This window comes from Schistocerca piceifrons, chromosome 2 (genome assembly GCF_021461385.2).
Source record: "Schistocerca piceifrons isolate TAMUIC-IGC-003096 chromosome 2, iqSchPice1.1, whole genome shotgun sequence".
Taxonomy (NCBI): Eukaryota; Metazoa; Arthropoda; class Insecta; order Orthoptera; family Acrididae; genus Schistocerca; species Schistocerca piceifrons.
In genome coordinates this window covers 776,564,378-776,581,669 of record NC_060139.1, presented here as the reverse complement: position 1 = coordinate 776,581,669, position 17,292 = coordinate 776,564,378, and the positions used below count along the sequence as shown (strand labels likewise).

Here is a 17,292-nt window from a genome sequence, read left to right as displayed (position 1 = left end):
CTTCATCTCTTGCCAGTTGCTTGATTTCTGAGTGGCCTGCATCTTTCCTTTGCTTTCTGAATGTTCACATTTCTCATCTTTATCTTCCAGTTTGTGCAAAATCAGCATTACATTATTGACTCACTGTTAATGATTTATGTAGAAACACAGTTGATATCATTTTTGGACTGAAAGATCTAACAGTGTTGTCTTGATATTTTCAATTGTTTTGCATGAAAAATTGCTGGCAAATCAGGTGGACAGATGAGCCTTAAGACGTTATTTGCTTCTTACTTCTTAAATTATTGCACTGCCAGTGAAGCATGTTATGTGTCACAAATTGGTGTGATAAATATATAAGTTGTGTGATGGACTGTCAGCTTGCACTCAATTAGATGTGGAGACTTACCCAGATTATTTATTTTTAGTACAGTTATTGAAGTCTTCTTGAAACAGTAAATTAGTGAAGTATGAGGTCTGTTCAAAAAATTCCAGAACATTCATAATTTTGCGCCATTGGTTTGTGGGAGTGAAATGCGGTTGACACCCCAGCACATGCCTGTGTTTAATGTGTAACTACCAGAAGTTTTGTTGTTTTATGTCTTTTAGTTATTGTTCAGTGTTGTATTGAGTAGAATGTTGTGTTGCATAGTTTGCAAATTTTGAGATGGCAGAGTTACAGGAGCTACGTATCTGCATTAAATTTTGTGAGAAACTCAAGAAAGTCTTTACACACACACACACACACACACACCAAATGAGGTGGGAAACTTATGGCAGCGAGTGCTTAGGCCATAATTGGTGTCCCAAATGGTTAACAAAAGATGACCCTCATTCAGGACACCCTTCGGTGTCTAGCGACCCGGATGTTAGGAATGTCTGTGAAATTGTGCATGCCAATCAAAGACTGACAGTCTGAAAGATTGCAGAATAATGTAACATTTCAGTTGGATCATGTCTTGAAATCCTGACACAGCATCTTGTGGAATGCATTGTGTTGGCACCAATTTCGTCCCACAGCTCATGAGGCAAGACCAGAAAGACCCTCACCTCACAATCTGTGAAGAGCTTTTGGATCTCACAGATGAGAACGAGATGTCTTTTAAGATAATCATAACTGGTGATGAGATGTGGGTCTGCGGTTATGATGTTGAGACCAAGATTCAATCTTCGCAATGGGTCGGGAAAGGTTCTCCACGACCAAAAAGAGCTCATTAGGGCAGGTCAAAAGCCAAAGCCATACTGACAGTTTTCTTTGACTCTGAAGGATTAGTTCATCATGATTTCAGACCACAGGGACAAACTGTTAATTGAAGATATTATCAGGACAGGTTGTGATGCCTGTGAGAAAGAAACGGCCTGAAATGTGGCGAGACAACTCCTGGCTCTTGCATCGCGATAACTCGCCCACACGTTCATCTTGTTGGTGCATGACTATTGCACAGAAAACAAAATCACAATGCTGCCTCATCCTCTGTACTCTCCATACATAGCCTCTGCAGACATTCTTTTTATGTCCAAAGTTGCAAACCCCATTGAAAAGACAAAGATTTGCAGCGATAGATGAGATAAAAGAAAATTTGCAGGCAGCACTTTGTGTGAGCCAGCAAGAGGCGTACCAAGACTGCTTCCGGAAGTGGAAACAGCATTAGGAGCAGTGTATCAATTGTGGAGGAGAGTATTTCGAAGGAGACCATGCACAATAAGTAAAAGGTAAGCATAGAGAAACTTTGTGGACAAAGTTCCAGAATCTTTGGAACAGACATTGTATATCCCCAGATTGCCTTAGTAATAAGTATGATGATTGTAAGTGAGGAGGGGAAATACTATATTGCATAGCACGTGGACACAGGCAGTTTTGAAAGCTGAATTGTGTAATGCTTACTAATTGGTGGTGATTCAGCCATGCTTGTGTTACAGCTATCTGTCAGAAGACTGTTTTAATAAAATGCAGTGTTTTATTAAAATAGGCTTTTGTACTTAGGCTATCATATTACCTAGTAATTCATTTGTATTAGTGCAGCACATATTTCTATAGCTTTCTTTCCATTATTTTTTTGAATACTACAGTAAACAGAAGAGAAAAATTAATTATAAAAAAAATATATTCTCTCACCAGCTGACACTGTGCAGGTGGTGTATAAATTCCATGCTTGTAGAAACTTACTGGTTCAGAGCTAACAATGCCATCAAGCCAGGTTTGAAGTGCATTTTGATAACTTCTTTTGTGAAATCAACCAAGTGCAAGCAGGCACTATTGTTCTGGAGCAACATGCAATGTACTTTTCAAGATAATTCTTCCAACACTGAGACCAAAAGATGTCTCAGTTGTTGGCAAAAAAAGCCAGCTTCGATGAACACACTTGGCGAGCAGTTTGTAGCAGATAGCACCCTTTTTGTACCAACAGTTGCAAAATATTTGCTGTTCACATGGCCGCTTGCTTGAGGAGATGCCTTCTGTTTCGGCTTAGCCGTTAACTCCCTCTCATGAAATTAGCATAAAGACACTATAATTCGTCACTAATAGCAGCATTGCATAGGATTACCCGATGGATGAATTGAGGATGTTCAAGCAAAAATGAAGATAGAGCACCCCTTTGAGTTTTATTGTTTCGAATCAGACCATGTCGTACTCCTGCACATAACTTCTGAACCTTGCCCATTGAATGAAAATGTTACAGGAAGGCTAAGTGGTAACAGTTCATTATATTTTCCAATTATTGAGACCTCTGTGAATGTGGTAAATCATTCATACCATAACAGTCTTTCCTTAATAGAAAAAATCATTTTCTGACATGATTTCTCTGATAGCGCTTGCCCCACACATGGCACAAATGTCTTGAATGACTTCCGCCGTCATCGTTACTCTAACAAGCTGAAAGTGAACAATAAGTCTCAATTGAAACTGTTTTGTAACACTCAAACAACGTTTGTAAGATTCAAGTATGAAAACTCCACTATGTAACTGCCAAGCATATACGTGCTAGAACTCCAAATAAAAAATGACGATTGGTAAATGCACTAATCATAACATATGCTCAAGCACTCAGAACATAAATATTTTGATATGTCAGCCCATTTTGTTTTAGGTAACTTTTAACTATGATGTACACACTTCAATGTTCCTCACAGTGTGTGCAGCATTAGCAATGCCTGCAATGTAGTTTATAGCAAAGTGCAACAGTAAACAGTATTATGTTTGCCAATGCTAGAACAGAAATGTGCACAAGATGCACTATGTTGCAATCATTTGAGCAGACATTAGCTGGTGTAAGACAGACTATATAATAATAAAGATTTTATTGTCTTTAAGCCATTATAGCAATTGACATCGTCAAATGAAGATACAGTTTATAATACATTGTGATAAAGTATTGACTACTGAAATATTTTAGCTTATATTACAATAAATGTACAGTGGGTCATTGTTGGATTACTGCATTTTACAGTTGAAGAATTCATTGATATCATAGAATGGGTGGGCAATAAACCATTCATGCAGTCTTTCTTTGAATGTATGTTCATGAAGATCCTGTATAGCATGTGGCAGCTTAGTAAATAGTTTGTGCCCTGTGACTTCATAGCTATTTATTGATTTTGATAATCTGTGGTAAGGTGTGTATATGTGTTTGATGCTTCTTGTGCTGTAACAATGTACGTTTTCTCTACGTTTCACATCTTGTAGGTTCTTCTTCGTAAAGATTAAGACATTGTATATATAGAGGTTTATTACTGTCATAATTTTTTGTTTAGTAAATAAGGGTTTGCAGTGAGCCTTATGTGAAGAATTTGTAATTATCCTAATGGCTTTCTTCTGCAATAATAGGATGTCATGTGTATGACTACAGTTACCCCACAAGATAATGCCATAGGACATTATACTTTGGAGAAATGCAAAATAAGATGATCTGATGTATGTTTCAGGCACACAATTTCTGAGTTGTCTTGATAAATAAATTACTCTAGATAGCTTACTACTAATATAGTTTACATGTTGGCCCCAGGATAACTTTTCGTCTAAATAAACTCCCAGGAATTTAACAGAACTGGGGTCATCAGATAGTGGCTTGTCTCTTAGAGTGAAGATTGTCTGCTGAGTTTTATTTTCATTTAGCAGGAAACCATTTGCTCTGAACCAATATGCTACATGAGTGAGTGTATTGGTGAACTAAACTCAATAATTTATTTTCATCAGTGGGTCGAGAAACTTCAATGATGGTATGAACCAAAGCTGTTTTTAATTGGGAGGATGAGAGTCTGAGGTTTAACATCCCATCCACGATGAGATCATCAGACTAAACAGCCTTTGTACTTGGCTTTCAACATTTAACTCCTTGAGTGTATGATTGCAGTGATCATGATTTGAATCCCATTTTGGCCATTCTAAAAGATGCTTTCTGTAATTACACTTTAAACCCCAGTACCTATTTTTGTAATAATTTAACAGACTTTGTGATGTCATTAAGCTTAAAATTATTGCATTAACAATGACTTCAATATCCTTGCTATTATTGGTAGATATACATGTTACTGAACCAAAGAAAGAAAAAAAAAAAACACATTGACAATTTGACACACATTGGGTGTGATGCTTCATATTCAGGTCTTAAAAGAGGTGTACAGAAGCTATTCAGCCATTCATAAGATAATCTTTTTACTCAAAGTTGGCAAAATTTTAAACTTTTAAATGCAGTTTTCTGTATTCACATATAAAACAGAGATGAAGAAAAATTATCTGAAAGATGAAGTGAATTGTCAAGCTGTTCTCCTGAAGTGAAAATGACATCTTTGTTGGCTTCTGGGATTTACACCCATTTTCCATACTTTTGTCATTCGACTACATTATCAGTTCTCAAGTTGCAATTCATCCCCTGTGTAACGGCTGATACATATAACCCACTTACTATTAAAGAGAAATTAGTGTCTTTCTGTGATCCCAACCAAATAGCAGCCTAATGATATAATGCCATTTAAAGAATTTTATGAATGATTAGTTTCTGATGTTATTGGCATGAAATGTAACATTTTGCAATTTGGTTTAGTTAACTGTCATCAAACGATAGAAATATGTCTTCCATATTTTAGTGCCAGAAAACTAGCAAGCTGCATGTATTTCACAATATAGTGTGCTTGTCTCTCTCTCTCTCTCTCTCTCTCTCTCTCTCTCTCTCTCTCTCTGTGTGTGTGTGTGTGTGTGTGTGTGTGTGTGTGTGTGTGTGTGTGTGTGTGTGTAAATTATTGTATTAACTGACAACTGTTATCAAGAAATCAGAGTTACCTAAGGATTTCATGCAAGTATTTTCTTGCAGATATATTTGAGAAAGAAGAAATTCCCGAATCACCACCACCATTAGAAGAACATGAACCTGAATTGCCGTCCCAGCGAAGTGACATGGAAGACATAATACCATGCACTCCTCAGCAAGAACTCAATAAAGGTCGGAAACGCATACGGAAGTTGATTGATAAAACATTTATGGATGAGGATGGCTATATGAGTAAGTATCTACTCAGAGTTTCTTTTACAGGTGTGTGTTTCCTTCGTCTTTTTACTCTGTGTGCTATTTTCTGATAATATCCGACCTAATACTGTCCCCTTACTACATAATTTTCACTTGTAAGTAGTAGTGATGTTTAAATTTTATGTGTAGTGAACAACTTACTTTTTTCCTGTTTGTTTTGTATTGATTCACACAACATTCAAAGCATTCAGGGAAGTGCCTAGAGGTTTGTGCAAATGGCTGATTTAGAGGTCAGTTATTTTTCATTTAAGCTCAGTGTGAAATGAGAATTAGTTGTTTGTTGATGAATATCCTATTGTGAATTGTGTGTGTCAGTTTTGAAACACTGTGAATAGTTGGTCACCTCTTTCCGTGCACAGTCGTAGATCTGCTGATTTGGAATAACAACGTTTTTGTACCCAGAATGAAGAGGTAGGTGATGTGGTCCTTAATACTTCTCACTGAACCGTTCTACCACTGATAACTGTGCCATGTTGGAGACATGGTGATTAAGGCATTGGATTTGCATGTGCATCTACATCTACATACATACTCTACAAGTCACCATAATGTGGATGGCGAAGAATACTCTGTACCACTATTAGTCATTTCCTTTCCTGTTCCACTCACATGTAGAGAGAAGGAAAAACAATTATCTATGCATCCGAATGAGCCCTAATCTGTCTAATTTGTCCAAGGCGCATGTAGTTTTAGTCCATATCTGACCATCCAGATTTAAGGTTTTTGTGATTTCCTAATGTACTTAAAGCTAATGCTGGAGTGGTTCATTTGAAGAGGATGTGGGTAATTTCCTTCCCTATCTTTCCCCAATCAAGCTTGTAGTCCATATCTAATGACCCAATCACTGACTGGATGTTACACCCTTATCTTCCTTCTTTTTCCTTCCTTCTTCTCAGAGTTCATGAGGCCAATAGTACTACTATCTGTATATTATTCAGAAACAGCTTTATGAATTTTACTTCTTTGAAAATCTTCCTTTCCCTCATATTGCTGTTGTAGGTAGTGAGTAGGTGAAGTTCTGTCAAAACAGATTGAACAAGATACTGATGTATGTGTAGCCATCATTGCCATTCTCAAAATGATAAAATATCCATTCTCATCACAATCATAATTTATGTTACTTGCGAGTAAATGACATCGTCATCTGTACTAGTCGAGCTGCCATGGGAGGGTACATGACATATCAGAATTTTCCCCCATATTATTGCATAAAGTCTCTACTGAAGTTTTTTGTGATTTCTGTAACATTCATGAACTGAATAAACAAATTTTGTGATGAAACATGCAGCTCATATGTGGATACTCTTTATCTAACAATGGAAAGTCAGTGATGGAATAATGACAGTATTAGAGTGCTACTCACCATAAGTGGAAGTGCTGAATCGCAGACAGGCATAAAAAAAAAAGACTGCTAAACAAGTAAGCTTTCAGGTCCTTTTTCTGGAATATGCAACATGCACAAACAAAATTAACACACATGTGACCTCTGTCCCTGACTGCCGAGGCCAAACTGCAGGCAACTGTGCATGATGGGTGAAGCAATTAGGGTGGTTGGGGCAAGGAGGAAGTTGAGGCAGTTAGGTGAGGGGATGATGAAGAGATTGAAGAAATGTATAATGAAGTAAAATGAAGTATTCATATAGGTAAAGGTGGCGAAAATTTAATTGTGATGGGGGACTGGTACTTGATAGTAGGAAAAGGAAGAGAGAGAAAAATAGTTGGTGGATGTGGACTGGGCAAAAGGAATGAAAGAGCAAACCACCTGGTAAAGTTTTGCACAAAGCATAATTTAATCATCGCTCACACTTGGTTTAAGAATCATAAAAGAAGGTGGAGGGGACTGGAGACACCAGAAGGTTTCAGATTGATTATATAGTGGTTAGACAGAGATTTAGGATCCAGATTTTAAATTTTAAGACATTCCCAGGGGCAGATGTGGACTCTGATCATGATTTATTGGTTATGAACTGTAGATTAAAGCTGAAGAAATTGGAAAAAAGATAAGAAATTAAGGAGAGAGGATCTGGAAAAGTTGAAAGAACCAGAGGCTGTTGAGAGTTTCAGAGAGAGCATTAGGCAATGGTTGACAAGAACAGGGGAAAGGTATGCAGTAGAAGATGAATGGTAGCTTTAAGAGACGAAATAGTGAAGGCAGCAAAAGATCAAATAGGTAAAAAGAGAAGGCCTAGTATGAATCCTTGGATAACACAAGAGATGTTGAATTTAATTGATGAAAGGAGGAAATTTAAAAATGCAGCAAGCGAACCAGGCAAAAGGGAATACAAACGTCTAAAACGTGAGACGAAAATTTAATAGTCATGGGTGACTGGAATTCGTCAGTAGGAAAAGGGAGAGAAGGAAACATAGTAGGTGAATATGGATTGGGGGACAGAAATGAAAGAGGAAGCCGCCTGGTCGAATTTTGCACAGAGCACAACATAATCATAACTAACACTTGGTTTAAGAATCATGAAAGAAGGTTGTATACATGGAAGAACCCTGGAGATACTAAAAGGTATCAGATAGATTATATAATGGTAAGACAGAGATTTAGGAACCAGGTTTTAAATTGTAAGACATTTCCAGGGGCAGATGTGGACTCTGACCACAATCTATTGGTTATGACCTGTAGATTAAAATTGAAGAAACTGCAAAAAGGTGGGAATTTAAGGAGATGGGACCTGGATAAACTAAAAGAACCAGAGGTTGTACAGAGATTCAGGGAGAGCATAAGGGAGCAATTGACAGGAATGGGGGAAATAAATACAGTAGAAGAAGAATGGGTAGCTTTGAGGGATAAAGTAGTGAAGGCAGCAGAGGATCAAGTAGGTAAAAAGACTAGGGCTAGTAGAAATCCTTGGGTAACAGAAGAAATATTGAATTTAATTGATGAAAGGAGAAAATATAAAAATGCAGTAAGCGAAACAGGCAAAAAGGAATACAAACGTCTCAAAAATGAGATAAACAGGAAGTGCAAAATGGCTAAGCAGGGATGGCTAGAGGACAAACGTAAGGATGTAGAGGCCTATCTCACTAGGGGTAAGATAGATACCGCCTACAGGAAAATTAAAGAGACCTTTGCAGATAAGAGAACGACTTGTATGAATATCAAGAGCTCAGATGGAAACCCAGTTCTAAGCAAAGAAGGGAAAGCAGAAAGGTGGAAGGAGTATATAGAGGGTCTATACAAGGGCGATGTACTTGAGGACAATATTATGGAAATGGAAGAGGATGTAGATGAAGATGAAATGGGAGATATGATACTGCGTGAAGAGTTTGACAGAGCACTGAAAGACCTGAGTCGAAACAAGGCCCCCGGAGTAGACAATATTCCATTGGAACTACTGACGGCCGTGGGAGAGCCAGTCCTGACAAAACTCTACCATCTGGTGAGCAAGATGTATGAAACAGGCGAAATACCCTCAGACTTCAAGAAGAATATAATAATTCCAATCCCAAAGAAAGCAGGTGTTGACAGATGTGAAAATTACCGAACTATCAGCTTAATAAGTCACAGCTGCAAAATACTAACACGAATTCTTTACAGACGAATGGAAAAACTAGTAGAAGCCAACCTCGGGGAAGATCAGTTTGGATTCCGTAGAAACACTGGAACACGTGAGGCAATACTGACCTTACGACTTATCTTAGAAGAAAGATTAAGGAAAGGCAAACCTACGTTTCTAGCATTTGTAGACTTGGAGAAAGCTTTTGACAATGTTGACTGGAATACTCTCTTTCAAATTCTAAAGGTGGCAGGGGTAAAATACAGGGAGCGAAAGGCTATTTACAATTTGTACAGAAACCAGATGGCAGTTATAAGAGTCGAGGGACATGAAAGGGGAGCAGTGGTTGGGAAGGGAGTAAGACAGGGTTGTAGCCTCTCCCCGATGTTGTTCAATCTGTATATTGAGCAAGCAGTAAAGGAAACAAAAGAAAAATTCGGAGTAGGTATTAAAATTCATGGAGAAGAAATAAAAACTTTGAGGTTCGCCGATGACATTGTAATTCTGTCAGAGACAGCAAAGGACTTGGAAGAGCAGTTGAATGGAATGGACAGTGTCTTGAAAGGAGGATATAAGATGAACATCAACAAAAGCAAAACAAGGATAATGGAATGTAGTCTAATCAAGTCGGGTGATGCTGAGGGAATTAGATTAGGAAATGAGGCACTTAAAGTAGTAAAGGAGTTTTGCTATTTGGGGAACAAAATAACTGATGATGGTCGAAGTAGAGAGGATATAAAATGTAGGCTGGCAATGGCAAGGAAAGCGTTTCTGAAGAAGAGAAATTTGTTAACATCCTGTATTGATTTAAGTGTCAGGAAGTCATTTCTGAAAGTATTCGTATGGAGCGTAGCCATGTATGGAAGTGAAACATGGACGATAAATAGTTTGGACAAGAAGAGAATAGAAGCTTTCGAAATGTGGTGCTATAGAAGAATGCTGAAGATTAGATGGGTAGATCACATAACTAATGAGGAAGTATTGAATAGGATTGGGGAGAAGAGAAGTTTGTGGCACAACTTGACCAGAAGAAGGGATCGGTTGGTAGGACATGTTCTGAGGCATCAAGGGATCACCAATTTAGTATTGGAGGGCAGCGTGGAGGGTAAAAATCGTAGAGGGAGACCAAGAGATGAAGACACTAAGCAGATTCAGAAGGATGTAGGTTGCAGTAGGTACTGGGAGATGAAAAAGCTTGCACAGGATAGAGTAGCATGGAGAGCTGCATCAAACCAGTCTCAGGACTGAAGACCACAACAACAAACAAAACATGAGAGTGGCAAGAAGTGCAAAATTGTGAAGCAGCAATGCTAGAGGACAAGTGAAAGGATTTAGAAGCATATTTCCTAGTGTAAAGATATATACTGCCTGCAGAAAAATGAAAGAAGCCTTTAGAGGGAAGACAAGCATGTGCATGAATATCAAAAACTTGGATGGAAAACCAGTCCTAAGCAAAGAAGGGAAAGCTAAAAAGTGAAGAGAGTATGTAGAGGGTATATAAAAGGAAGATGAAGTTGAAAGGAATGTTATAGAAATGAAAGAGGATGAAGATGAGACGGGAGATATGAAATGTGATACTATGAGAATTTGGCAAAGCTGTGAAAGATCTAAGTTGAAACAAGGCCGTGGGAGTAAATGACATTCCATCAGTACTACTGATAGCCTTGGGAGAGCCAAACATTACACAATTCTTCCATCTCGTGTGCAAGATATTTGAGACAGGTGAAATAACCTCAGACTTCAAGAAGAATGTAATAATTCTGATACCAAAGGTAGCAGTTGCTGACAGGTGTGAAAATAACTGAACCATCAGTTTAATAAGTCATGGTTGCAAAATACTAACAAGGATTCTTTACAGAAGAATAGAAAAATTGGTAGAAGCAAACTTTGGGTATTGGGGAAGATCAGTTTCGATTCCGGAGAAATGTAGAAACGCGCAAGGCAATACTGACCGTACGACTTACCGTAGAAGATTGGTTAAGAAAATACTCGAAGAGATTTTGGGATTGCAGCCAGTCGTCGTAAACTTCACTCCACCATATTTCAACTGGACACCTGCCAGTGATCTTTGGGTGAGCCATCAAAGACTGACAAAGACGTTCTCCACTCCACCTTGTATGGCATGCTGATAGTATTCCCGCGTGTGTATCAGAGTAACGGAGAAGATGTATGACATACTCAGTGTTACTGTGTACAGGAAGATTGATCACAACCCTACAGCATGTGTGCAACAGAAAATGTGTACACTCCTGAATTCTTACTCCTAACCTCCAGAGACCATCAAATGGTTAAGACCACAAGGCAGCGTACCACCAAGACTGTATGGTCTTCCTAAAGTGCACAAAGAAGATCTTCCTTTATGATGTGGAGTGAGTAATATTGATGCCCCACATATGATTTAGCCAAACATCTTGCTTTCTTGCTGAGACCATTGGTTGGCAAATGTCCACATCATATATGGAACTCTGCCGATTTTATCAACAGACTGGGAGTTCTCCAGCTAAGTAGTTTGGAACTCCTAGTGAGTTTTGATGTTGTATCTCTTTTAAAAAGGTACCACTTGCTGATTCCTATGCACTAATTGGTAAACAGTTTCAGTTGGACATCACTGCTTTGTTTCGGCATGCTCTTTCCTGAATCTATTTTATGTTTAACCAAGAATATTTTGAACAGACCAACAGTGTCGCCATGTGCATCCCCTTGTCTCCCCTGGTGGCTAACTTTCTTGTGGAGGATTTAGAGGAAAGAGCACTTAAATTAGCGGTTCTAAAACCAACTGTTTTTTTGGAGGTACATGGGTGATACTTTGATAGTGTGGCCCCGCAGAGAAGATAAGTTAGTGGAGTTTTTACATCCTCTTAACTCTGTACATGAGAGCATTCAATTTATGTGGAAGTGAAGGAAGATGGTTGTTACCCATTCCTGGATGTTTTGGTTGGATGGAAGAGTGACATTAAGTGGAATATGATAAAACATTAATTTTGGGCACAGCAACATCTTTTTGGGACTTTGTTATAAAAGAATCCATTGAAATAAGCATTGCGGAAAATCTAATGAACTATGACAGCGGCTACCAGCTAGATAATGTGTCGAATTCAGTCATCTATAAGATTTGCTCCAGACAAAGATGCCAGAGTACTCTGATGACTGCGATGAGTGTCAATACTGAAGACAGCTGATCGTTGCAATTCCACCAGCGAGGGTGCTGCCATCGGGCAGTGTGGCACTTCTGTCACCATTACTCTGACGCACGAGTGGCAGTATTATCAGCCCGCTACGTAAGGCAGAGCAGAGAACATCTTCCTCAATCTTCGATGGCTCACCTGAAGATGACTGGCAGTTGGGCAATTGTCCAGTTAAAATAAACTGAAGCACCAGAGAAACTGATATTCAAATACAGAGATATGTAAACAGGCAGAATAAGACAACAAGTGTCTGGCGCAGTTGTTGCATCAGTTACTGCTGCTACAATGGCAGGTTATCAAGATTTAAGTGACTGAACGTGGTGTTATAGTCAACACTTGAGCAATGGGACGGGACACAACATCTCCAAGGTAGCGATGAAGTATGACCATTTCACGAGTGCACAGTGAATATCAGGAATCCGGTAAAACATCAAATCTCTGACATCGCTGTGGTTGGAAAAAGATCCTGCAAGAACGGGATTAATGACAACGGAAGAGAAACATTTAACGTGAGAGAAATGCAACCTTTTTGCAAATTGCTGCAGATTTCAATGCTGGGTCATCTGTCAGCGTGAAAACTATTCAGTGAAACATCATCGATATGGACATTTGGAGCCGAAGGCCCACTCGTGTACCATTGATGACTCCATGACATAAAGCTTTACATGTCGCCTGGGCCCAGCAACACCTACGTTGGATTGTTGATGGCAGGGAACATGTTTTTGGATGAGTCTCATTTCAAATTGCGTCAAGTGGATGCACATGTATTTGTATGTTCATAACTTCATGAATCCATGTACCCTGCATGTCAGTAGGGTACTGTTCAACCTGGTGGAGGCTCTTAATGATGTGGGGCATGTGCAGTTGGAGTGTGGGACCCCTGATACGTCTGGATACGGCTCTAACAGGTGACACGTACATAACCATCCTGTCTGATCACCTGCATCCATTCATGTCCATTGTGCATTCCAATGCACTTGCGCAATTTCAGCAGGACAATGGGACACACCACACATCCAGTGTTGCTACAGAGTGGCTGCAGGAACACTTTTCTGAGTTCAAACACTTCTGCTGGTCACCAAACTCCCCAGACATGAACATTATTGAGCATATCTGAGATGCCTTGCAACGTGCTGTTCAGAAGAGATCTCAACCCCCTCATACTCTTACGGATTTGTGGACAGCCCTGCAGGATTAATGGTGTGAATTCCCTTCAGCACTGCTTCAGACATTAGCTGAGTCCTTGCCAAGTCATGCTGTCGCACGTCCTGCCCACTATCATTCCCACCCTTCCCACAGTGGTATTCCACTGTCTACCGAACCTACACAACGTACTCGTCCCTCCTTACACAATTCCTGCTTCCAATCCCTTACCTCTTGGCTCACATCCCTGTAATAGACCTAGATGCAAGACCTGTCCCTTACGTCCACCCACCATCACCTGCTCCAGTCCAATCTAACATCATCTATCCCATCAAAATCAGGGCTACCTGTGAAACCAGTCATGTGGTCTACGAGCTAAGCTGCAACCACTGTGCTGCATTCTATGTAGGCATGACAACTAACAAGCTGTGTGTCTGCATGAATGGCCACCGACAAACTGTGGCCAAGAAACAAGTGGACCTCTCCGTTGCTGAACACTCTGCCAAACATAATATCCTTCATTTCAGTGACTGCTTCACAGCCTGTGCCCTATGGATCCTTCTCACTAACACCAGCTTGTCTGAATTGCACAAGTGGGGACTTTCCCTGTAATACATCCTACGTTCCCATAACACTCCTGGCCTCAACCTTCATTAGTCACTGTCCTCACCCAACCAGTCCCTTCCCTGTTCCCATTCCAGCACTACACAACCATCATTCCACCACCGCACCCAGTCTCTTTATCTCTCTCCTTTTCCACTACTTCGCCCCCCCCCCCCCACTGCCCTCAGTCTAACCTGCAGCACTTCATTGTCTGCTATCCTCACCATACTATCCCTAACCCTCCCCTTTCCAGCCTCCTCCTTACCCCCACCCAGTTGCCCCTCCTATCATGCACTGCTACTCGCAGTGTGGTTTCAGTTGCCTGTGACTACAGTCTTCTGTGTGTGTGTGTGTGTGTGTGTGTGTGTGTGTGTGTATTGTTGACAAAGGCCTTAACGGCCGAAAGCTATAATTGTGAGAGTCTTTTTGTTGTGCCTATCTGCGACTCAGCATCTCCGCTGTATGGTGAGTAGCAACTTTCCTTCTCATAATATTGTTGCTTTCCATCTTGGATTTTCCATTGTTTGATTTCACATTGGACCTACTTTTAGACGAGGTAAAGTGTTTCTAACATGCCACTTTCTTCGGCAAGAGGATGTACCAGATGGTGATGCTTGTGGTGTATGTGTATAGATATTTTGGATGACTGCTCCTTCCTTGCTGATGGTGGCCTTTGGATGTATAAGAATCTGCCCTTTGTTTTAGGAAATTGATGGCTCATATCAGTTGTGACAACTGCATTTTAATTTAATTATGTTCCGCTTAATGTAGGTATCAAGTGTTATCATTACACTATTGGAATCTGTATCTTTCATACATTTACATGATACATTCATTTTTATGAATGACTTCAGTGTGTAATCATCGTGTGATCATATACCTTTTTTATATATTAGTCTAGTAGCGGAACTCATGTCCTGCAGCAGTGGTGTTTTACTAGACAGCACTTTTTATCTTTAATGGACCCCCAGGGTAGAATTCTGCTTATACAGTATAACATACTGTTACATTGACAGTTTTGTGTTTTCCCACTGCTGAGTAATAAGACTGCTTGCATATGTCACTCAAATAAATTTATTTCTGAGTTTTTCATTCTCACGCATCCCTGCTTTGAGCATAGCTGGCATATTCTCAATTTTTCTGTTGCACAGAAACTTTTTTAAGTTTTCTATAGGCACCAAAGTCATACCTACATTTTTATAGAGGAGAATTTGTTTGTTTATCGTGATAGTTATAACTGTACAAGTAATAAAATGTTTTCCACTATCGATATCATACATATTTGTACAGCATTTTCATTTGTTTTAAGTTATGTAATTGTATTTCTTACTTACTGAGACTACCTTCTTTTTTTAAGTCATTGTTGACTCTTGTATAGGTGTTAGTGGTCAGACTGTCGTACATAGCATTCCAAGCACCTAGATGGCATACATCCCCTGTGATGCACTTCTCTGTCTATCTACTTTTCTCTTTATTTTATTCCACATATACCACAAGGAATGAATAATTGGGTATAAAATAAAGAGGTTTGGTGTTTATTATCATGAGTAATTGATTTTGTAGCATGTAGTGGTCCTTTCATCCTGCTATATACTAGGTTTTAAAGTTCCAAACTTTTATGGACACACTCTGTGTTCATTAGTGTCCACTAAATTTTCTTCAGCGTAGAAAAAAGGAATTTTACTCTTTGCAGGAATAGCTTATAAACATAATTTTATTAAGTCTCACTATAATTTAGCAATAATTTTAGTCTCTTAATAGTAATCACACTATACTGCTTTGTTTCAGTTACAAAGAAGGAATTTGTGTATGAAAGCTGCAGTGATAGTGATCATGAAGAAGGGAAAGAAAATGAAGTGAAGACAAAAAATGAATCTACACCAAACAATACCAAAAAAGAGACTGAGAATAATGTTAGAGAGAGCCCAAGGAAAAAGGTTTCACCTCCTCAGAGATCAAAACAGGCGACACTTATGAACTTTTTTAAAAAGAGTTAAGTTTTATAGATGTATTTTAATTGCAGCCCCATGAAACATAGTAATGTTACAAAAGTGTAAGATATATGTGTATTTTTAATTCTATTCAAGGAACATATTTTCAGGTTTTTTGCTATTATTATTATTATTATTATTATTATTATTATTGACCCAAGATGTATATGAACGTGTTTATTTTGTTAATCTGCATGTATATACATCCTGAAAGAAATCTGTAATGCAATGTGCCTTTCATTGATGGACTGATTATTGAGCTATTTGTGTTCTGAGAGAATTGTACACAAAAACATATGATTATTAAAAACAGTACACTTAAAATTTTATAACTTGATGTCATATTTCGGAATGCAGCTACAGACTGTCTGCTGCTTTACCAAAGCACATGAAAATAACTCACTTTCAGGGCTTCAAACAAGAAGCTTCAAATTTTTTAAGAATGTGAGTTCATGGTGACACACTTGTTGTTGTTGTGTTGGCGGTGGTGGTTTTCTGTCCAGAGACTGATTTGATGCAGCTCCCCATACTACTCTATCCTGTGCAAGCTTCTTCATCTCCTAGTACCTACTGCAACATACATCCTTCTGAATCTGCTTAGTGTATTCAATCTCTTGGTCTCCCTCTACGATTTTTACTCTCCACGCTTCCCTCTAATATTAAATTGGTGATCCCTTGATGCCTCAGAACATGTCCTACCAATGGGTCCCTTCTTCTAATCAAGTTGTGCCACAAATTTCTCATCTCACCAATTTTATTCAATACCTCCTCATTAGTTATGTGGTCTACCCATCTCCATCTAACGTTCAGCATTCTTCTGTAGCACCACATTTCGAAAGCTTCTATTCTCTTCTTGTCCAAACACACACTACTATCTCAAATTTGTATCTACATCAGTACTCCCCAAGCCACCTGATGGTGTGGGCGAAGTGTACTTCTGGTACCACTATCTTACACCCCATCCCCCATTTCCCCATTCCACTCATGAATGGCACATGGTGAGAATGAGTGTCAGTAAGCCTCTGTATTAGCTTTAAGTTTTCACATTTTCTCATTGTTGTCATTTCGCAAGATGTATGTGGGAGGAAGTAATATGTTGTCTGACTCTTCCTGGAAAGTACTGTCTCTGGATTTTAATTGTAGACTTCTCCATGATGCACAATGCCTCTTGTGTTTTCTGAGTTTGTTAAGCATCTCTGTAACATTCTTGCACCATTTAAACGGTGTCAGTCCTACCTGGGAAGGGTCCTAGATTGATGGAGAATACTCAAGAATTGGTCAAACATTTGCGTTGTAAGCAACTTCTTTCATGGATAAGTTATAACTTAAGATTCTTTCTATGAATCTCAGTCTGGCATCTGCT

At 39.1% G+C, this 17,292-nt stretch overlaps 1 protein-coding gene across 1 annotated transcript in view; it reads left to right on the top strand.

Moving 5' to 3' along the window:
• LOC124776824 (DNA polymerase delta subunit 3) overlaps positions 1 to 16,175 on the top strand; it is a 45,177-nt gene extending 29,002 nt beyond the window's left edge. The window contains exons 7-8 of the mRNA XM_047251979.1: positions 5,289 to 5,477; positions 15,727 to 16,175. Coding sequence (XP_047107935.1) covers positions 5,289 to 5,477; positions 15,727 to 15,935 — 398 coding nt within the window. The 3' untranslated portion in view covers positions 15,936 to 16,175. The remainder of the gene's footprint in view (positions 1 to 5,288; positions 5,478 to 15,726) is intronic.
• The last annotated feature ends 1,117 nt before the right edge of the window (positions 16,176 to 17,292 follow it).